The sequence below is a fragment of the Hordeum vulgare genome, chromosome 7H, assembly GCF_904849725.1.
Source record: "Hordeum vulgare subsp. vulgare chromosome 7H, MorexV3_pseudomolecules_assembly, whole genome shotgun sequence".
Lineage (NCBI taxonomy): Eukaryota > Viridiplantae > Streptophyta > Magnoliopsida > Poales > Poaceae > Hordeum > Hordeum vulgare.
The window spans coordinates 604,503,971-604,527,436 of record NC_058524.1 but is presented as its reverse complement, the minus strand read 5'-3'; the positions used below and the strand labels follow the sequence as shown (position 1 = coordinate 604,527,436).

The 23,466-nt window shown below is 49.3% G+C and overlaps 1 protein-coding gene across 1 annotated transcript; it reads right to left on the bottom strand.

Annotated features, from left to right (window-relative positions):
* Window positions 1-237: 237 nt before the first annotated feature.
* Window positions 238-1,945, bottom strand: LOC123410463. The gene is made up of 2 exons (XM_045103411.1): window positions 1,601-1,945; window positions 238-723 (listed from the first exon to the last, which is right to left on the bottom strand). Exons 1-2 carry the CDS (start codon window positions 1,704-1,706, stop codon window positions 509-511), a joined length of 321 nt encoding a protein of 106 aa, XP_044959346.1. The 5' UTR covers window positions 1,707-1,945; the 3' UTR covers window positions 238-508.
* Between the last annotated feature and the right edge of the window lie 21,521 nt (window positions 1,946-23,466).

Here is a 23,466-nt window from a genome sequence, read left to right as displayed (position 1 = left end):
TTGTTTCGTTTTTCTTTTTCTTCTTGAACAATGTGCTTGTGCTTTCTTTGTGTGCACATTGTATTTCTTTTTGAACAATGTTTTTCTATTTTTTAATGATATAATTTTATATTAAACAATAGATTTTATATAAATCAAATTAAGGATCTAGATACACGTGGGTGTTTATATCTTATAAACTGTGATGGAGGTAGTATTTAGGTGTAGTGAGAGTAAACAAAAAAAATCCTTGCTACGTGCATCCATGGCTGATTGATTAATAATTTCCACATCCAAATCGATAGCTGCTCCCCGCACAAAGATGGTCAAAGACTCTAAATCGATGGGGAGCAAGTCCAAGGTCCACACGGCTCTGTCCGTCCAAGCCAGAGCACACTCAAATCAACAGTAGATGAGAGCAGAAGCAAATGGCTCTGTCCAAAAACTATACAAAAATCGTGTATACACATGCACGGTCGGGCTGGTCAGGCTGGGATCATTGCCATGAACTCGCGGCGCCCCGTTCGTCTCACTGCACCGCGGCGGCGTGCGGCAACCGGGCAGGCCAGAACGACGGCGGCAGCCTCCAGAACGACGGCCTCTTCCGCCGCCGCGGCTGCGTCGGTTGCGTCGAGGCGGCGACGGCGGCGGCCTCCTTGTCGGAGCTGAGCATGTCCCACATCACCTGCACGTCGTGGTACCCGCACGTCTGCACGTCCTGGTGAAGGTTCACGACGCCGCACTCTGCACACCATTCATCCCATCAGCCAAACCAAGATTAATAAAGCACTTTGTTAGTTCTTTTTAATATAACTCCATTCTGAAATAAATGTCTCTAGCTTAGTACTCCTTCCGTTCCAAAATAAATGTCTCTAATATAAAGTTGTATTAAATTTAAAACACTTATTTTGAAAGGAAGGGAGTATAATTTTATGTGAGAGCTAATACAAAACTAAGACATTTATTTTAAAACAGAGAGAATAATGTATGCGTACTACTACATTATGCAGCAGATTAGTTGCATTGTGTACTAGATGCTCCTATTCAGAGGAAAAGGATCGATCGGGTGATGCATCCGCGTAACCACCGTAAGGGCCGCGGATTAGATTAGGTGGTCCAAAGTACGTACATGATGCAAATGGGCGGTTGGAAGCAGGAGCTAACGTTAACGTGTCCCTAGTCCTAAATCCTAATTGGTGTGCAGCGTGCAAGAAGATAAGATAACCCGCATGGGCCATGGCCGATCTCCTCCTTTGTTTGCTTCTTGCGATAATGCTCCTTCACCTAATTCTTTGGAGCACTTCTGCTATCCTCTGGTTCCATGAACTGACCGCGAATCTTTTTCTCTCTCCGGCATTACGTTTCTGGGCATTTTCCCGGTAATTATCAGATAAAGATGACATTGGGATTGGGGTGACTTTCCTAAAACCACTTACTACCAACGCTACCGCAAATTTAGATGCATGCACTGTATCCACCGGCTCAGCAAAGAATGGTAAACATTTGAGCCCGCGTAAGCTAAACATGCCCTACAATTTCAACGAAGTTCATCGACCCAGTTCACGCTTCAGCGGCAGCTCCAAGAAAAGCAGAGTAGCGAGTATAGTGGTGGCTTACGTACCGCCCTTGCGAACGCGGGCGCGGGCGGCGGCGACGGCGAGCCTGCAGGCGCGGCGCACGGGCGCGACCACCCTCGCGCGCCACCACGCCATGACGCGCGCCCCCATCTGCCGGTGCCGCCGCGTGGCCGGCTGCCTAGCCTCGCAGCCGCCGGCGCCGGCGAAGGGCTCCGCCGGACGCCGGGACCGGCCGCCCAGCCTCGCCGTGGTTGTCAGTTGTCACCCGACGGCAGCAGCAGCACAGCCTCGTGAGGAGCCTGTTTCTGCCCTGGCTCTCCAACAATTAAGCCTCTCGGGAAAACTCACCCAGGCCACAAGCACTTCTTTATCAGCGCTGCGGGCCTGCATGCCTACTAGCCGCGGCAGCACACTTATAAAACGTGCAGATTATGTTGTAACGAGGCGTGCACACTTTTCACATATCGCTAACTGTCTAACAAACTGTCATGCACTAATACTAATATCTACTCCCTCTTGATTATTAGGAAATAAATTAATACTCTCTCCATCTCAAAATAAGTGACTCAAAAATGACTCAACTTTGCACTAACTTTAGTACAGATTGAGTCATTTTTAAGTCACTTATTTTGGAACGGAGGAAGTATAAGGGTGTTTAGATAACTAAAATGATGATCTAAACGCTTTTATATTAGTTTATGAATGGAATATGAGACAGACTAAGATTTGTCATACCTTGCCTTGTACTTCAATTTGATCATTGTACTCCTATATATATATATAATATATATATATATATATATATATATATATATATATATATATATATATATATGTTCATGAGGCTCAATCAATACAATAATTATTTCACCAATCCCTCTATTCTCCACTTCGACATGGTATCTGTCGCAAATTTCTAGGCCTAGCCGCCGCCGGCCGCTTTCGCACCACGCGCTGCCCCCGGGGTGGTCGGCCTCCATGACCGTCGTCGGGGGCCGCGCCGCCCGTAGCTAGGGTTCATCCGTCGGTCTTGTTGACCGGCTGTCCTAGAAAGTCTTTCTCCTCGATCTCTTGATCTGGGTTTTCTCTCTTTTATCGGTCTCTTGATCGACGCTTTTCCTTTTTGTTTTTTTGATCTAAGACCGGATTGCGTTGCCCGACGCTGCCGTTGACACCTCGCGCATCTACTCCGACCTAGGCGCGACCAGCTGACCTCTACTTTGACCCATCGGCCTTACGCGACGCGGTGGCCCGTCATGGCCGTCGTCCACGCATCTGCCCGCCTGTCACTTTACGCCGCCGTCGCCGCCCCGCGCTGAACAGGACGCCTGCATCACCCACCTTCCGTCTTCGTCGCCACTCGCCGGCCGCCTCGGGAACGTTGGCTGCCTTAGGCCTGCCGGTTGCCAGGCCCCTCGTCGGCTGCCGGTCCTCCCGGCTGCCTTGGTCTTGCCGCTGCGCCGGGCCTGCCGGCTGCCTCGGCTTGCCAGCTGCGCCGGGCCTGCCGGCTCCCTCAGCTTGCCAGCTGCGTTGGCCCTACCGGCTGCCTCGAGCTCCCCGACCCATCACCGGCCTCCTCTGGCAGCCATTCTTTGCTGGCCGCCGTCGCCTTGGTCTGCTTGGCCACCCCGCTTCATCATCCATGACGCCCTCATCATTATCGAGCAGCGATCCCGACCTCGCGTGCAATCGGATTGATCACGCGCCCGCCGCGATCGACTCCATCCGCGCCGTGTGACTGAGCTGATCAGTCGATTGAATGCGCCTCCGCGGGTCCTGTGAAGGTTGTCCCGAGTACAACGCGCCCCACCACCGATCGAGCAACGGGCTGCCGTTGCGTTGCCCCGTCGGGCCGCAGTGCCGTCGCTCAGTGGTTCTCCCCGTGGTTGCCCCGACCCGCGAGTCGCTGCTACACCGCCCCTTCGGGCTGTAGTGCAGCGGCACGTGGCTCCCGCCGCCGCCCGAGGCCGTCCATGTGGCTGCACCAACCCACTCACCGCCGCTGCGTCGCTCCTTCGGGCCGTAGCGTTGCGGCACACGGTCTATGCCGCCACCTCGAGGTCTTTCCGATGTCGCCCTGCCCCGCGCGTCACCGCTTCGTTGCCCCTTTGGGTCGTAGCAACACGACGCGCGGTCCACTCCGCCGTCCCCGCGTGTCGACTACTTGTGGTATGCGTCGCGCCATCTCCTTCGGCACGGGAACGCCATCATCCGCGCCGGTCTTCGTCATGTTGCCGGGCTCTTCCTCGCCTACTTCGAGCATTGCCGCCGCGCTCCTAACTAGCCGTCGCCGCCGCCGCTCTCCTTTGGCGCTGCTATAGCTCGCTCACCCGAGCCGCACCTCCCGTCCACCTCATTCATCTTCGTCCAGCACCAGCTCATCGCCAGCGTCGCCGACGTCTTCCCCGACCACTTCATATACTCCAACCACTACGGTTGCGTCCAGGCCACTTCATCTACTCCGACCACTGCGGGCAACATCGCCCCCGCCGATTTGCGCCGTAATCGTCGTCGAGTCCTTCTCTGCTAACCTCCTCGACATGGCGTACAGGTTGTGTGCAGGTCACCGTCTTCGCATGCCCGGTGATGACAACACCGACGTGTGCCTTCGTCCACGATGTGCTCCTAGGCCTGGCAAGCCTAGCGCGGCACATCGCCAACATCGACTTCGTCCGTCTACGCATGCGCGTTGCTGGCAATACCAATGTGTGCCTTCGTCCACGATGTGTCCCTGGGCTTGGCAAACCCGGCGCTACGCGTCGTTAACTACCTCTTCTTCCAGGCACACCTCTGCGCCCATGACTAACTTGACGCCTCCTTGCGCCCGCGGCTCCACGGCGACTTCCTCGACATCGGCTACCCCGACTCAGCATCGACCACGACGTTCTTCGCACGGCTACCTCGACCACGGCTACATCATCCTACGCGCTCGGTTACCTCGACATCGACACAAAGGGCTACCGCCTTGCTTGAGCAACCTCGTCGGTTTTCACTCCAGCCACACCTTCCGCGATGCATCGACCGTTACAACTGTGGGGGATGACCGTTGGCTTACCTTCGGATTCTTCTTCAGTCTCACTATTTGCGTCGTTACTGCTGTGACGGCCAAAGGATGTCGAGTATATTGATTATTAAGAAATATGAAATAGATTAGGATTTATCCTACCTTAATATTATACTCCAAGTTCAGTCTCCGAATTCGAAATGACCTGTTATATTCTATCCTCTTATCATTTGCCGCTCTTACCGATCGCAGTTTGTAGGATTATTTTACGGTTGCGTTTGTGATTCGACGTGATCCGCTTCCTGGTTGTTGGGTGGACGGATGGGCTGGAGAGGGCAGAGCCCTCGTGGTGCACGTGTGCTCCCACCCAAATCGCTTCGTTGCCCACGCCCGCGCCCTGCATATGCCCTGAACGAGATTGCGTCGTCGCGTCGTCCCAGAAACATATTGCCCATCGTCACCGTCGTAGGCTCGTAGCAGGTAGCCCGAGATATATATGTATTGTTCATCCCGTTGCAGCAGTAGAGAACACAAACCCTGGAGCAGCTTTTGCCTTGATTTCTACAGGCGATAGCTCGTTTATTGTCCTGAAATTCACGTGCTTTAGAGTCTTGTGAACTATCGCCGGCCTTCTACGTTCACATTAAATGTTTAATTAATGGTTTCTACATTTTCAAAATATTTAATATTTTCTTTTAATTTGTGTCGCTTCAAAATGGATTGTTGTCGTATTAAGCGTGAGCGCTGATCCAATTATAAAAACGGACTCAAATGTTCGCTTGGCCGATTCAAACAGATAAAATACGGACATAACGTACATTTATTTGGATCGGTCGGTTGAAGTTGCTCTTACCGATCCCAGTTTGTAGGATTATTTTATCGTTGCGTTGTGATTCCACATGATCCGCTTCCTGGTTGTTGGGTGAACGGACGGGCTGGACAGGGCCGAGCGCTCGTGGTGCACGCGCTTCTTCTTCACGTGTGCTCCCACCCAAGTCGTTTCGTTGCCCGCGCCCTGCATATGCCCGGAACGAGATTGCGTCGTTCGTCCAGAAAGATAGTATTGCTCATCGTCACCGTCGTAGCCTCGTAGCAGGCAACCCGAGATATTATTCATCCCGTTGCAGCAGTAGAGAACACAAAGCCTGGAGTAGCTTGCCTTGATTTCTACGCGGAGATAAATACACCATCAGTTACTGAAGTTAAGGCTGAAGTATAATACGATCATTGAACTTTAGAATACGTTTAATTCGGTCATTGAATACGAGTTGCGGTGATTATAGGATCACTGGTTCTTTGTAGAGCTCCGTATATTGTCCGGTTGACTGGTTAAAATAGTCTTCTGGCCCCACCATCGCTCCCCGCCACCGTCCCCTCGTGCGCGCCGCCGCTGCCGCCGCCCAACGCCTCGCAGATGGCCCGCACGCAGCCCACACCCCAGCTCGCCGCGGCATCGCTGCTCCTCCTCTTCCTCCTCCTGCTGCTCGCGCCTGCGGAGGTAACCTCCTCCACGCTCGTCGTCGCGGGGGCTCCATCGTCTGCGGCGTCGCGGCCGACAACTGCACCGTCTACTGCGTTGCGGCCAGCGCCAGCTCGTCGGCCTACAACTCCCCTGTCGCGTCGTAGCTCGTCTCCTCGGAGGTCTCGGGCGGAGCGGGGTTCCTTTGCAGCGTCAGTGGTGTGGTCCCACGCGGCGGCGGCGTCCCGGCGCTCTTCTGCTGGCCGCATGCAGCCCCGTCGGCGTGGCCTAGAACTTCATCCGCGAGCGCACGGCGAACGACGGTGGGCACTTGAGCTTCTCGCCTCCAATGCCGGCCGCCTTACCCCACATGGCCGCCTTCCACGCCATAAACGACCATGGACCGACGGGAGCACAATAATCTTCATGTCACCAGCTGTAGCAAGCATCCGAGCCTCAAATCCGTCGCTCGCCTCGAGGAGCCCGCCCGGCTCTGGCTTCGTTCCCACCCAATGCAGCACCAAACAAGGCCTCTCCCGTCGTCGTTCCACCCCTTTCTAGAGTGTCGCGACGTTCGCGACAGAAACGCGGCCGCGAACAACCCTCACCGTGTCCTTGGACGAGCAGCAACCGCCCGTCAGTCCAGGCGCGGCGCCGTGTCGATCGGCTCCTCTCCTTGAACGAGCGGTCGAAATAGGCCGTGAGAGCGCGTGCCACCGTCGGTGACAGGTACCGGTGGGCGCCAGAATGGGCGGCGGGGTTGGAGGATCAGTGTCGGAGACGGGCGGGATGACGGGGTCGCGGGGTGGATCTCGAGGCAGACCGACAGAGTGAGGGGGTGAGTGGGAGGCGTGGGAGAGCGATTTGTGGGGGCACCTAGTGACAGGTGGGACCAAAAGACTATTTTGACGAGTCAACGGGACAAAATACAAAGCTCTACACAGAATGAGTGACCGTATAATCACCATAACTCGTATTCAATGACCGTATTGAGTGTATTCTGAAGTCCAGTGACCGTATTGTGCTTCGGCCTCAACTTCAGTGAGTACTAGTGTATTTATCTCTTCTACAAGTGTCATCTCGTTTAATGTCCTGAAATTCACGTGTTGTAGGGTCTTTTTTGAATGTCAGCAGTATCACTGCTAAATTCATTGAACAGAAGAAGGGTCAATCCAGTTTATAAGGAAAACCGGATCGAAAAACCATACAAGAGTTGCCAACCGGCTTACAACGCACAACTACACGCACAACAACAAGGGCAAGCCTTGTCTAAATTCTGCCAGGATGGTGAGAGGTCACGGCATAGAGCCACAAGACCGCTTCACAACCGAAGCAAACAGCTCAAAGCACAAACCAAACCACAGGCAAGCCCGTGTCAACGTACAACCCACCCATGTTGCCGAAAATAAAGTGGCGAGTGGACTGCAGGACCCGACTGGACCTGAGGAAAGCGTCGTCGAAGAGATGCCGCATCAGTGTACAATGTGCCCTAGGGGACCACACTCTAAGTGGAGGCTAACTCTAGCACCAAACTCTGTAGTGGGACTCCGGGAGCAACCTGGACAGTGCCTCCAAGAAGGTAACGATGCCATAGCGCCGCCACTGCCTGAACCATCTTGCTGGATATGGGGTTCCCCCCTTTGCACGGGAGGATGATGATAAAGGCCTAGACGACGCCTTCAAGGAGGTCACGGCACCCGCAGGCATCGCCCTCGTCCGCAATAGCATCGGATTTTTCCCAGCCCAACATCATCCCCACAATCCACACACAAGCCATTGAAAGCCAATAACCAGACCACACCACCGACGAGAGGCAATTCCATACCGCTGGCAGTGGTGACGATGGCCACCTCAAGCAACTCCCACGATAAATCGACGTGCTGCCAATCCTACATTCGCTTCCCTGCATCGGACGGGTGGATGCAACGCCCATTGATGACGCCTTTCGTCACCCGCCGACCACCATACCCTCACACCATCACCTGCCACAACACGCCGAACCTGCCATAAAACCCAAAGGATGCAACGCCAACAGACGGTGGCACCATTCTTCTCCGGCTCTCCCCACCACCACCTCGCAACCTCTGCTCTCTCGAGGCAGCAACACCACCACATTCGCCGAGAGCGCCCTGTCTAGCAGCGGTAATGCACCGTCAGCCAAGGACGAGCGGGCCCGATGAGCCTAGATCGGGCCCAAACAGGCCCAGATGCACCGCCGCGTCGCAGATCCAGGGCGCCGTCGCAGGTTGCCTAGTGCTGCAGCCCCACCGTCTGCTCGCGTCGCAGCCCCTCTGCCTGCTCGCGCTGCCCCGCCACCAGCTCTTCGGCCGCGCCACCCCGCCTCCAGCTCGCGCCGGCCGCGCACCCTCGGTGCCACCCTAAGCCGTCGTCGGCCCGACCGCACGCCTACACAAGGACGGCCGTCCCGCGCCGCCCGGACACGTCGTGAGGAGGGATGAGTCCCGCTGCCGACGACGCACGCACGAGCTTTGCCCGGCGGCGTCCCCTGGCAGGGGCGAGGAAGGGGAGAGGCGACGTGTGGGGCGGCGGGGGCTAGGGTTGCGCCCGCGAGCCGCCCGGGGCGTGGGGAAGATGATGATTTGATCGTGCTGTAGAGTCTTGTGAGGATATCACACGGGATGCAGAGTCCAAGCGGAGACACACACGTGAGTGACATCTGCGGCGGCATCGAACACCGTCACGTCGTGTGAGATCCAGCAGCCCGTGACAGCCACCGTGATTGGTCGGCGGCTGTGTATCATCGTACGTCACAGGGCGTGATCTCCGTCGTGCAGACACGATCTGCTCGCCTCAGCAGCTTGATCGATCGAGCCCACGAGATTTCTCGCCGGGACCTACCGTCCCGTCCTCTCGCCAACGCCGTGGCAGCCTGCACGGACGCCCAATCATGCCGACCTTGTGTGCCTGCACTGCACTGCACTGCACACATGAATATGCTGTTACCTGAGACATGCCCTCGCCTTCCTCGATCGTGGAATGTGCTCCCACGTCGAAACATGCCATTAGTAGCTCATAAACAGTGGCAGCAAAGATAAATTGATTGCAAACAGCTTCCCATGCCACTCCAGAACCCACATCCATGTGAGGGGGGTAAGCACGGGAGCCACTTGTGAGCTTGGCCATGGATGACAGCGCCTCATGATCATGATGCATCGGACTGAGAATTGCGCTACAGATTCTTGCATTATTGGTTTATTCGATCGTCATATTATTGTAATCAGTCAAGGGGACACACAAGCTAGCTGACCCTGCGGCAATGATTCCAACATGATTAAAAGGCTTGTCAACAGGAGCATCCGACCGATAGCAGTAGGGTTTCTCTCTTTTAATTATGTGCTCTCTCACATGGGGTCAAGCCTCGGAATAGCAAGTTTGTTCGAGAACAGCGCATAACGTTATCGATGAGATTAAAATGATTTTTTTTATCATGAGGGGAGACTGAAAGTGGCACAATCGTAAAAGTTGCTTAAAGCTATATCAAGATTAATTCAAACTTATGATTGGAAGTCATCATGGGATGGTTTGCTTCGAGAAGATCAAAATGGATATGAAGATGGTCTAAAACGGAACTGGGATGCAAAAGTTTTGACACGCTGAGAGATGTTCATATTGACACCAGATTAAAGAATGACATGAAATTCGATTAAGATGGCCTCTCATGGAAAATGTTTCAAAATGAAAGTTGTGAGTCTCGTCAAAACGGTAAATTTTGATGTAAAGATCGTCTCAATCAAAGGTCGTATGCAACCTGTAGAGCCAAAACAAGATCATAACACAAGCTGCACAGTCATTTAGGATCCATCGAGTTTTTTGACTCGGTGTCACAGAGTTGACTCGGTAATTCCGAAAAAAATCACTCGAAAATTCCGAATAAGATGCAGAAAATGACAGAAAATTGGCCACGTTAACTCGGTGGAACCGAGAAAAATCACTTGATGGCTCCGAGTAGGTCCGGAAAATTGCTAAAGTTTCCTGTCCGAGTTAGGTTAGGGGCTTCGACGTTTTGGACAGGATTTTTAGTCATTTTCTTGTACGGGAAGTCCTGCCGCCTCATATATATATTGAAGGTGATGGTCGATTGAAACAACACACAATCGAACAAATCAATCTACTATTTTTACCCTAGTTTTTACATCTCTCCCTTGTTCTTTCTCTCTCATTCTTCGCTCGTTCTTCGTGTTGGAGAGCAGCGATCCTCGATGCTCTAGGGGCGGGCGAACTGACCTAGGGAAGCCCATAGGCGCCGTGCATCCAGACGGGGTCCCACCCGGGCGTGTGGTGTTTCGGGTCTTCAAAAGCGCCAATCAATTGTCTTGTGTATCGTGCTGTCGGTCGGGTCTCCTTCGACGTGAGCTGCGGTGCATCACCCTCGGCGTTGGAGGTACACAGTGACGTGTTCGTGTGCGAACACACTTTTTGACGACTCCGTTGGGGACGAAAGATCAAGAATCATCATCAACCATGTCTAATCTCCCCAAGCCCTCGGAAGTTGATGCCGATAACATCATTAAGCCCAATCTTGATGAACTATCGGAGGAACATCGCCAAGCCTATGAAACGTGCAAGAAGCAGCGTGAAGAGGCTTTTGAAACGCTCAAGAAGAAGCACGAGGAGGAGGATTTGGAGGCGTTTCTTGCAAGTTTTAAGAAGGACCGTCAAGGCAACATCACTCCGGTTGAAAACGTCAATTTTCCTCCCCTCATTGACGAACAATATGTAATGACTGTGAGTAAAGTTTTTTCTCCAGAGCAAGTGGTTGTGATTGAAAGTCTTGTTAGTAAGGGTAATGTGATGACGTACAATTCTTTTATGGCAACTACTAATGCTAAGAAAAATATGCCTCCGTCATCTAGTGGTACTCTTGGTGTATCTGAAAACCCTAGTCCAACTTTACCTATTTCATCGGCACCTCCTATACAACAACAATATAGTATGCCGTTGGATTTTTACACTAGTCAAACCAACCAGCTTGTAGCTCTACCTGCATATCCTAATCCAATTATGAGTGTGCCCAATTCGGCGTCAACGCCGAATCACTTTGTCACACCACCCATAGGCGCAAGCTTGTTTGGCCTTCCGCCGAATTATGGTTCGGCGCCCATCCCACAAGTTACACCATTGGCTAGTACTCAGGTTACTCCTATGTCATTGTCACAGACATCCTCATCGACCTCGGGTCCAATTTTAACTAAATTAAGGGAGGATTTGCATAAGATGTTTCTAGAAACTTTCGGAAACGAGCCGAAAGTAAAGAGTCGTGTGTACCAAAAGCCTTATCCTGAACACTTTGATGCAGTTTTGTACCCTCAAGGCTATAAGGTTCCTGTTTTTGTAAAATTTAGTGAAGAGGGCATGAAAACAACATGGGGTTTGGTATGCAGGAAAAAAGAAGTTGGGGGTTTGGGGGTCCCTAATATTAGGGAATTTAACATGGCCTTGCTGGCTTCATGGGTAAAGGATTTTTTTGATAATAGCAATGATGATTGGAAAAAGATTATTTTTAATAAATATGATGTGGGATCCCCAAGTATCTAGTGGGCTAAGAGTGAGAGGGTATCTACCTTTTGCAAAAGTATATCCTGGGCTATTAATGCTTTTAGAATCTTTTACAAATGGAAGTTGGGTAATGGTGCTAACATTAGCTTCTGGCATGATACATGGCTTGGGGATTGTTCCCTAAGGTCCAGTTCTGGGATCTGTTTGATATTTGTAACCAAATGGACAACAGTATTGCCCAGGTTTGGGATGGCAGGGACCTTAAACTGTCATTTAGGAGGTGTGTTGACTATGCGGGGATGGCTAGATGGGAACAACTGGTTGCTATGGTTAAAGCTTACCCCATTAAGCCTGAACCTGATACTCCTATTTGGACTTTGGAAACAAATGGGGTGTACTATGTTAAATCTTTTTATAACAAGATTAATTTTGGGGGTGTGGTCCCTGCCGTGGGGATTAAGCTGTGGAAAATTATGTGTGCACAAAAGATTCATGTTTTCCTTTGGCTTTGCATCTATAACAAAATTCTTACCAGGGATAATCTGGCTAAAAGAAAGGAATAAGCTGATGTAACTTGTCTTTTTTTGGTGAGAATGAATCTGTTCAACATTTAATGTTTGACTGTGTGGTGGCTAGCCATGTTTGGTCCTTTGTGGGTGAATGCTTCAGTATTGACACTATTACCAATTCTATTGATGTTATTGCATTCTTGCATTCTGAGAAGAAAAACTTTGTCATTAATATGGTTATTGCTACCTCCTTGTGGAGTATATGGAAACTGAGAAAAGACTTTTGTTTCCAGGGGCGCAAGTGAAAAAATGTGAATTGCGTCCTTGCCAAACTCACTGGACTTTTGCAACAATGGAAGGTTCTATGCGTCGATTCTCAAGCTGCTCTATTACTAAGGTGCATTCGGCAGCTGGACAAGAGAAGGGGGAGGTCCTGACGATGGCTTGGAGATAAATTGGGAATTCTAGTAGTACTCCATCATGCACTACTTTGGTTCTCTGTATTAACTACCAAAAAGTATGTTGGAGTTGAGTCTTTTTTTATCTTGCTGTTGGTTATCTCCCTAGTTGGCTAGGGTAAACTTTTAAGTTATCTTTGATACACTTTTGGCCTGGGCTGTTTTGCCTCATTTCTAATAAAAATGGGGCAGGGGGAAACCCCTTTCTATTAAAAAAAAGTATAGACATGATGAATATATATATCTTCAGTCGTTTGGTGGTCATGTATGTGTTGAGACATGCTTGGATGAGACTGTGTTTGATAGGATATGTGTGATATGGGGAAGAGGTGTACTGCGAAGCCGCCGCCGGGGCTCGGGAGGGGGTAGCGCGGACGGAGCCGCTGCCGGGGCTCGGGAGTGGCGTAGCACGGGCGCAGCCTCCGCCGGGGCTCGGGAGGAGGAAGAGGAGGACCGACGGGGCTTGGGCGAGGCCGTCGGGGCTTGGGAGAGGCGTGGCACAACAGGGCTCGGGCGAGGCCGCTGGGGCTCGAGAGGGGCGCTGGGTTAGGATTTAGGGTTTAGGGTTTAGGCAACGGCTGCTTAAGCTATAACCATCTGCTTAAGTATAACATTAATTAACTTCCGCTTACTCTATGTTTTTGTCTCATATTTTTGATCTGTAAGAGCGTACACCACCCATTTGGCCGTTTCCAGTTAAATGAATTTTCCTTAATTTCAATTCACATAAGGAAACTGCTGCAATACTTCTAAATTTTTTATGCGGTGAGTTCACTCCTACATACGACAACTGCTGCAATAGTAAAAAAAATGGCTGATGATAGTACATGTCTCTCACATACGGCTCGCTCCTGGTTGAAGTTGATGTGGGAAAGAACGGGAGAGTCTTCTGTGCAGCAACTGCAGGCAACGGTTGGCTTGTATGTGCGGCAATGGCGGACGAGCGGCTGGATCGTTGGAGCGGCAATGGCTGGTGGAGACTCGCTCGTCAGCACAGCACGACCGGGCGGCGGCGAGGCGGGAGGCCGACGGGATCCTGAAGATGGCGACGAGACGGACCACCCCGCCGGATGTGGAGGCCCGGGCAGTCGTCGGTGGCACTGGCGGCGCCAACGGCGACTGCCGATGGGATCTCGAGGATGTGAGAATCGGGATAAGTTTTCATTGTTTTTCAGGGAAGAAACATAACAAAAAAACATGTCATGTGGGGCATATAATGGCACCCACATACCCTCACGGGTTTTCTTTTGAGCAAAATGTATGGTCCGATTGACATGTGGGCCAAGGAAAAGGCATGTACGCCACATTAGCAGGAGCACAATTCCGCGACGATCTGGATGGTGTATAATAAATAAACTCTAGGCCCGGCCAAGCCCACTTGGTCGATTCGTGACAGTATCCGTGACGGTGGATCGATGTCCGTCGGCAAGGGCCCGATGTTTCCCGGTCCAGTCGCGGCCTACAAATCGGTGACGATAATAGTGACAGACGACGGTAGACCGTCAGAATATGTGACGGATGCCAAGAACGTCATGACATATCTGTCATGGATTAACAAGTTTCTTGTAGTGAGAGGACGAGGGCGAGGCGGCCGGGGAGCGGCGGGGCAATGGCGAGGCGGCAAGGGTAAAAGGCGAGGCGGGGCGAGGGTGCTGGGCTCAACATAGCTTTCCTCAGCTCGCCTCTGCGAGGGTAGTGGGCTCAGTTATGCTGAGGCCCTTTTCTGCATCAGTTAGTGCATGTTCTCCTCAGCTCATACACTCTATCAAACAACGAAAAATGGATTGGGAAGGAAACTTTTGAACTCATGCACCCTCCGTGCATGCTATCAAACAGGCCCTAAGAGACGGCAACGAGCTATGCACATAGCGCGCCGCAGGCTGATACAGTAGGAATAAGATTTTGAAACACCCAAGATTTTCTTTTCTGTATGTGTGTGTCTATATGAACCTATGATGCTTAATACGTGGCCGTAGGCCTCTTCACAAAAACAAAAACAAAAAGTGAGTGGCCTAAAATACTACTCCCTCCGTCCCAAATTTTTTGTCTTAACTTTGTTTAGAAATGAATGTATTTAAATACTAAAACTTGACTAAATACTAAGACAAAGGAGGGAGTATCATAGACAAATTTCATGTTCAGACAACTATTCGATTTGTTTTTCAAATATGGTTGTTCAACGGTTGCTGCTGCTGTTCGTTCTCCTCTGAATCATCACTCTGAGACAGGTACCTACCTACGCTCGGGAGTCCTGACAATTCTTGATGCAACACACACGAGCGTGGGAGAGCAGAGAAGGCAGCAGCGCGGGTGCACGCACATTCAGTTCACACGCTTTCTACAGCCTCGACGCAGGAGAGAGCCCCATTTCACGGGAGCTTATTAACTGTAAAGATATACTACAGTATGGTCCCAATCAAAACAGAGACTATGGGTCGCTTTGGTAAGCCTTCACGGACGCCATAACTATTTTCTGGGAACAAAGTGCAGATTTATTTCTCTGACGCAACGTGCCTCCTCAATCGATTTTTGTTAGAGAAAGGACAAACACAATACAAATGTAGACTCTCACATACATACATGCATACTCATCTCTACTAGTGCATATAAGTACATTCCACCCATATGAGCATCAACAAGAAACTGAGCCAATGAATCATGATTGACCAAGTCGTCACAAAGGCCTCGTAGTTGATGGACATGTCTAACCTTTTAAAGAGCAGCACCAAAATTATACTTAAATAAACCCAAGAAAATATGACCGTCTGTTACGCAGAGGGCATGAACCAGCTGGGCAGGTTCCAGCACAAGCAACATCGCAAACTGAGTTATGCTCAATTTTCTGCTTAAATCGATCTTATCCGCAGGACGCTAAATTCAAATCACATTAAAGATATACATGTTGGGATATTTGCTTTGTTCTTTTTGTATTTTCATTTTGTTATGGTTGGCTAACTTTATACATGTTTCACTGTCCTACGTTCCCCGAAAAAAGGTTTCACTCTTCTATTAAACAAGATGATACCCCACGCGTTGATGCGTGTATATTTATGTGTATTTCAATAGAATGAAAGAAATAGAAGTAAAAGCAAACATTAGGTAATGAATCTCTTGCTAAGTACCACAATGAAACATGCCTATTAATTTGAGGGTTTAGCACAAGAAAAATTAAAATGCAGCAATTGGTACGAAGTAACACTATATATATAGATTAGAGAGTCATTGTAAGATTTGACAAAATGTTACAAATAGGCAAAAAAATAGTAAATACCAAACATTTTTCCAGCTAACACATGATAGCGATAATTTCTAGGATAGCATGCTTTTTATGAAGAAACATACTCCTAAATAGTATAAATAACTTCAATGTGGATGTTTTTATTATATGTAAGAGATATGTTATTTTTAGTTAATAAATAACAATTGATTGACTCGGAATTAGCACTAACCAAAAGGCAACCTGGATCAAAGGGAGTCGTAAATTTTGGAGAAAGTTAACCCATCCAGTGAATTTAATCTGCACTGATAAACATGTTGGATATGCTCATATTCTTTTATTCTTGGGAAAGGGTCACCATCAACTTCTTTCTAGGAACAGTGGAGAAATATCTGGATTTTTTTTTGAGATAGTCAAATCAAAAGGTACATTTCTGAAATAAAATGAATTACTCTTTGTCAAGAAAGAGGGCAATTTCCTCAATTTAGCAAGCGAGTAATAGGAGAGAGCAAAAGAGCACAGTTACATAGATTATGCCTCAACTCTGGACCTTCGTACCCACTTGTTGGGACCCCTTGCGTGCAGAAGCGTGCATGAATTATTGGCAAAATCAAGACTAATGAAAAACATAAGGGAAAAGCTTCTGGTCACGCGGTGGATCCGTCTGTGCGCATCGATCACCTCTCTGGTCGTCGGATCTTTCTTTAATCAGATGGCTTAAGAGCATCCTCATTTTGCAGCCTAAGTTTGCAACTGGTCCATTGTTGCAATCTTCTTTCCCGCAACAAGTAGTTTGTTGCAACATCTGGATTCCGGCAAGGCACACACGCCACCGAACGTGTCAGCATCGCAACGAGCAAGCTTTCCTCCATTATCAGCCCTCCCTTCTCTCATCCTTCTGTCTGTCTTCTCTTCCTCCTTCCTCTTCGACACCCTTTCTCGTCCTCCATCTCCTCAGCCATCGGTCCCCTCTCCTCCGGCCGCCCGAATACCTTGCACCAAGCTGTCTCATGTCGGATCCATACAAGCGAGGTCACCGCCGTGTTGCCTTGGCTGTCTCCGCCCCTCTGTCGTCCCTAACCTCGCCTGCATCAGACGCTGCTGCTGGAAGAGGAGGTCGCCACATGGAGTGTGTTCGTCGTGTCATGGTTCGCAGTAGCGCTCATCACCTCCTCGAGCTCAACCGCAACCATCGGTGCCGCAGCAACAACAGTTCCTACAACATGATATCTGTTGCATAATTTTTCTGTAACATGACATCAGTTGGAAAAAAATCTACAAATATTGTTGCAAAAAAAATCTACAAAGATTTCTGCAACATAATCTCTGTTGCAAAAAAAAATTATAATGTAGCCTCTGTTGCAAATGTTTATGCAACAAGATTTGTGTTACAAAGGGTTTCATAACAAGACTTTTATTGCATAAATAGAAAAACATGCGTGAATGCTACATATGCCAGATCCGGCGGCTCAGGAGGCAACAGATCTTTTAGAAATATCTTTTACAGGTGTTTTCGCAACACAATCTTTGTTACAGGAAATATTCTATAGCAATATCTGTTACAAATAAAATATACATGCATTTCCCCAATACGATCTTTGTTGTAGAAAATATTCTATAATAAACTATGTTGTAAAAAATATATATTTGTTTCCACAACACGATCTTTGTTGCAGAAAACATTCTATACAAACTATGTTGCAAAAAAATTACACAGGTATTTCCGCAACACAATCTTTGTTGCAGAAAAAAAATTCTATAGCCATCTGCAGCTCTGTCGGGGCCGAGACAAAGCGGTTGCTTCCGCAACTGGTTTGTTGTTTCAGGAATTAATGTGTCGGGGAGGCAACTGAGCCGCATGCCAGGAGTTAGATTTGACAGTTGCGGACAGCTACGCGCGCGGAGATCCGTCGGTTATCCTGGTGACGGATGTTTATTAAACATTTATCCGTGGACACGTAGCGCTCCCCAAAACATAAGGTGTTAGATGGCAAGAAGCTAAACTTAACCAAAATAATGAAATGAATCATGGAATGCAAAAAGATTCAACACAAAATAAGATTGATGGTCAGTTGTTTGGTGATCATGTATGTGTTGAGACATGCTTGGATGAGACTGTGTTTGATAGGATATGTGTGATATGGGGAAGTGGTGTACTGCGAGGCCGCCATTGGGGCTCGGGAGGGGCGTAGCACGGGCGCAGCCTCCGCCGGGGTTCGGGAGGAGGAAGAGGAGGGCCGGCGGGGCAAGGGCGAGGCCGCCGGGGCTTGGGAGAGGCACAACACGGTAGGGGTGAGGCCGCCGGGGCTTGGGAGAGGCTCGGCGCCGCGGGGCGAGGGCGAGGCCGTCGGGGCTCGGGCAATGCCGTCGGGGCTTGAGAGGGGCGCGGGAGGGCGAGGGCGAGGCAGCCGGGAGCGGCGGGGCGAAGGCGAGGCGGTCAGGGTAAAAGGCGAGGCGGGACGAGGGATGCTGGGCTCAGCATAGCTCTCCTCAGCTCTCCTCCACGAGGGTGCTGGGCTCAGCTACGATGAGGCCCTTTTCTGCATCAGTTGGTGCATGCTCTCCCCAGCTCATACACTCTACCAAATCACGAAAAGTGGGTTGGAAAGAAAACTTTTGGACTCATGCACCATCCGTGCAGGCTACCAAACACGCCCTAAGGGGCGGCAACGAGCTATGCACATAGCGCGCCGCAGGTTGATACAGTAGGAATAAGATTTTGGAACACCCAAGATTTTCTTTTTTGTATGTGTGTGTTTATATGAACCTATGATGCGTAATACATGGCCGTAGGCCTCTTCGCAATAACAACAACAAGTGAGTGGCCTAAAATACTATCATAGACAAATTTCATGTTAAGACAACTATTGGTTTTGTTTTTCAAATATGGTTGTTCAACGGTTGCTACTTTCGATTGTTTTCTCAATATTTTTGTTGAATAAAATTAATATATTTAAGACCAGCCACTACTTTAGGTATCACCACACATGAGTTGCTACTATTTTCTAAACTATTGGGTACTTCTAATGCTGTTAAGAGTGACTCATGTACCATAATTGATAGATGTGATCACCAAGGTCTGGATAGAGATCGACGTTCATGCCGCTTTCAAGACTGAAACTGATGAGTTGTCGTGTATTTGATTTGTCGTCATCTTTGTTCAGTTCTAAGGTTAGAAGGAAATTTATTCATGATATACTAAAATAACCATGTGCTTGAAAGGTATTAGTGTATGGATTTTGATGATTTTTCAGCCGCCTTTGATCATAATTGATAGATGCAACCACGGAGGTCTGGATAGAAATCAACGTTCATGCCGCTTTGAAGACTGAAACTGGTGAGTGGTCGTGTATTTGATAGTTGGTCATTTTTGTTCATGATATACTAAAATAATCGCGTGCTTGAAAGATCTTAGTGTATGGATTTTGATGATTTTTCAGCTGTCTTTGATCGTTGGGTCTGATTTCCTTATAGTAGTGAGTACTCTTAACAAATTAAAATGCTACATTAAGATATAGTTTTTGGATCAATTAGGAAAAAGTTGTGTACAGTCTAACTTCTCCTGTGGGCGAGTCTGCGCGGTTACATTGTTTTTCTTGATATTTTCGTATGCACTATCTCGTACTCCTTGTTTTGCATTAAAAATTGTAATAGTATCACTGTTTGACAAACATTTTCTCTCTTCACTTCAAAACAATAATCTTAAATACCAGACCAAACAACATATTAATTAACTAATGGAGTAAAATGATTATATGATTTGTACTTCAAATATGTGGAGGTAACATAAGAAAATAGTGTACCCGCCAAAAAAAGACAAGATTGATGAAACAAACAACATAAATTACAAAAAGAAATTACGTTTCAAAAACAAACAACATGACAGTAAACACATTGTATGTTACTGCCAATTGAAACATTAACCAAAATGCAGCTTGTAATGAAAAATATATATGATAGCACGATGGACCACGATGGCACACGACTAGCTTGGGTTTCTTCTACACCAGGCGGTGGGACGAGGAAGCCCCTATGGGTTCCCTTCAGGAGATTAAGCAGCTTTTGGCCTGCGCCACGATCTTCATCCGTTGGATCGACAGCTATTGATGTGGAGCAGGTGCGTGCAGGATGCAATAGGTGTAGGAATGGGCATGCCAGCACTGAACGGTGGTCGCCGGCGGGTGCTTCAAAGGGGAATGAAAAGAAAACCACGAGTTTGGGCTACGGTGGGATCCGATGGCAGCGTAACGACATGAAAATGTTGTTCCTCATGACCGTGGCCGTGGTGCCTCGGTGTAGCAATCACCTCCTTAACCAATTTGGCAGGCGGAGACTAAGCATGTGTTTTGTTTAATTTTTTTTATCAACTTCTGCTTTGAAAATCTGAAAGCTAACCAAAGAAATAATTGTTCAAAGCAACTTTTAAGAATTTGTAGCTTTTTAGTGTAAATTTTAAAGATGGGGTACCCGAACTTTTCAGTTTTCAACTTTTTCACAGCAACTTTTTAGAGTTTTTCTTAAATATTACTAGTATATTACTATTGTTAAGCATTGATCATGTTTAGTAGTCTAGGGTGTCTTATCTTTGTTTTTCAAAAATGATCCACATCAAAATTATCACAGTTCATTGAAAGTGTAAACGCATCTCAGATGTAATAAAAATTACATGTAGATTCCAAGATCACTTAACAACCGCCAGAACGAATCGCCAAAGTGTCGCCGTTGCCGCTCCTTTATCAGGATAGGTTTGAACTTATCGATGACAACCGTGAAGTCTTCATGCACGTGCTCTAGAGCCTCAGTCGTCGACGTTGAAACCTTGCATCGACCCAACACCAAATTTCGACATATGACCAAAAACTCTAACATCACCGCTCCAGAAAGACGACATGAATCTATGACAGGTATTCTTTGACTGCAACCAGACCAGATGAACCCGAGGAGGATTTGATCTCAGTAAACAAACTCAAAGAGGTAGCGCCATCATCTGCACATGTGCCACACCTGCAAACACTAAAAGAACCAACCTAAACTACTAAGGAAAATGGAGGCACCGCGATTTCCCTCCCGTCACCGACCGCCAAAGCAACGGGCAAAGAGGAGGTGGATCTACGGGCTCGCTTGTGAAGTCTGCAGGTAAGAGTTTGCCTTAACCGTATAGGGTATCCCATGTAATGTTAGGTGTGACATCTCCTGTTTTCATTCTCGGTGTTGGGTTAATAGCCTTGGTATGGCATTATTTTTTGTGACATACTTTTACGAGGATTTTTCCCATCTGTGACTTCGGTATTTAAATAAAGGAGGCGAAGAATGCCGGTTTCGAGCAAGCACTCATGTCTATTTTTTATGTCCAACTAAGAATATCTGTAGTCGTACTTGTCAAATCTGACCCATCAATCGTTTGCGGACACGTCAGGCTCGTCCGCGGACAGTGACCGGTAAACCCTTAAATAATTCATGTCACAGTCTGATACCTTAAATTAAAAACCTCGAATCCATACTATTACATGCAACGTAAATCTGATACTAAATGGATCCCCTCCGACTCTTTTGTGCGCATGACCGACGGCCTGCTGCACTCCCTAGAGTGTTTGTCCGGTCGTCGGCGAGGTAGAGTAGGACATGGGACACCAACCGGCTCACGGGACTCGAGTCGCCGCAATCTCTCATGCCCTACTCTTCCTCGCCTGAGCCTGGATCTCTGACCTTGCCAGTGGACTTGAGATCATTGATGGATCTTCATGGGAGGAGCGTGCGACGTCCACTACGACAAGGTTGCAGCGCCCATACATGTGCATCATACGGGACGTCGAATGATGCGACTCCAGCTCACCAATGTCCACCGCCGCGAGCGCTGCCACCGCCTCCTGCGTTCGTTGCCTTGCACGGTGGGCACGCCACGCCATGTTGCGTCCTCTAGCTCGACACACCAACAAAGGGGTTGCACATCACACACCGCGTTGAGACGCCAAATGGACCGCCCCACCACGACTGAGGCAGCAATGGCATACCTATAGCTGCGTATTCATGTGCCGTTTGGGAGGACGCAAGGGATTCCTGATGGGTGGAGTCCGAGCGTTGGCATCGGTAGCCTCCTCCCCGGAGTGCGAGAGTGCAAGCCGGACGATGATCTACACCACGAAGCTGCGTGGGATGAGCTCATGGTCAACAGATCTAAAAATGTGGGACTCGGATCCGTTGCCCGTCATGGCGGAGAAAGCCGGAGATCGCCGGATGGAAGCTTGGAGGACGGAGTGGAGTGGAGTGGAGGGGAGGGGAGGGAATTGGAGTGGCTAGGGTTGGAAACGAATATATGTCAGGTCGGATGGGCCAGCGTCTGTCGGGTATTTAAGCTCGATAAAAGGGGTGTCGGTTTGTTTGAATGTTTAAGACCGATTTGAGTCGTTCGTCTTTTTTTTGGAAAAGGAGGTTCAAACCCCCGACATCTGCATCAATCAATGCATACGGCCATCTTTATTAATTATTCAACATAGGTCTAACAAGAACATACATCAAACCATCTGAAGCCACCACTCACATCTACGAAACTCGATAATGTGGAGTGTTCTCACTCCCCATATCTAAAAGCGGTGTTGTCACGATCCATCCATATAACATATCGGAACCCACAGCCGGTGCAGCAGACCTAAAGCGTACACCACATGTACACGTTTTAGACGCCGCCATCATCATCAGGCCGCTGACCCATCTTCAGGAGAGAGATCTGTATCATCCTTTCCAGTCCGTCCATCCGTCGACGTCACCACGTCTCGTCAGTCCAGACAAGAAAATATTGGAAGATCTTTCATGCGTAGCACCTGCCGACCAGGCATGACACAACGTAGAACCTATCGTCCAGGCATGACTTGACATCTCCATGGAAAGCTCCATGCAAGATGATCAATGCCACCACGGCGCCAAACAGCGCCACCGCCCTGCGCTCATTCGTCCAGACACGAAGATTTTGAAAGAACTGTCGTGCGTAGCACCTACCAACCAGGCATGAGTCAGCGTAGCACCCGTCGGCCAGGCATGACTTGACAGTTCCACCAAATCTTTGGGTCAGACAAAGCCGCTCCATCTCCTGCCTCTGTCAGGCAGTGTTGCTCCACAAACGATGCTCCCAAGAGAGAAACGTCACCGCAGTACCGCCATCGTCCGATCTGGAAAGTCAGATCTTAGGGTTTCCCCCGAAGCAGTGCCCACCACCAGCAATCGTCCAGGACCCACATAGTGCCCACCATCACTCATTCCTCAAGGCGACGCCTTCAGGAAGGTCACGTCATCAAGGACGCCGCCGCCGTCCACCGGGGTTAGGGTTTTCACCCGAGAGGCAGTGAGGTAGGAAGTGGAGGAGTAGACGTAGACCGACGTCTCCAGGAAGAACAACGGCGCCCTTGAGCGTCGTCGGCGGCGCGGCCGGCCAGGGCCGACCAATGGGTTTCCCCTTATCTGAATCTCCTCCACCAGCTTCATTTGTGGCCACGCCGGCAACGCTAGGAAACCGCAGGAGAGAAGCACACCGCGAGTATCTGGATCAATGAAGATCCAATCTAAACATTGACGAGTACCGGCGCAGACCCCGTGCGTCGGCCGATGACGTCCGGGCGCCGGATCCAGATGGATCTGACCCGAACTCGACGACGGACGCGACCACCATGTCTTGCCCCTCTCGCAGCCGCCACACCGCGCCGCAAGAACGAACCCCCGCCCTCGACGCGCTCCGCACGCCGTCGCTAGGATCCA

Bases quoted from the DNA above. Each gene is read 5' to 3' on its own strand.
- LOC123410463 (XM_045103411.1), bottom strand. From the start codon at position 1,706: ATGGGGGCGCGCGTCATGGCGTGGTGGCGCGCGAGGGTGGTCGCGCCC. The intron at 724-1,600 runs GTACGTAAGCCA...AATGGTGTGCAG, and splicing joins CGCCCGCGTTCGCAAGGGCG to AGTGCGGCGTCGTGAACCTT.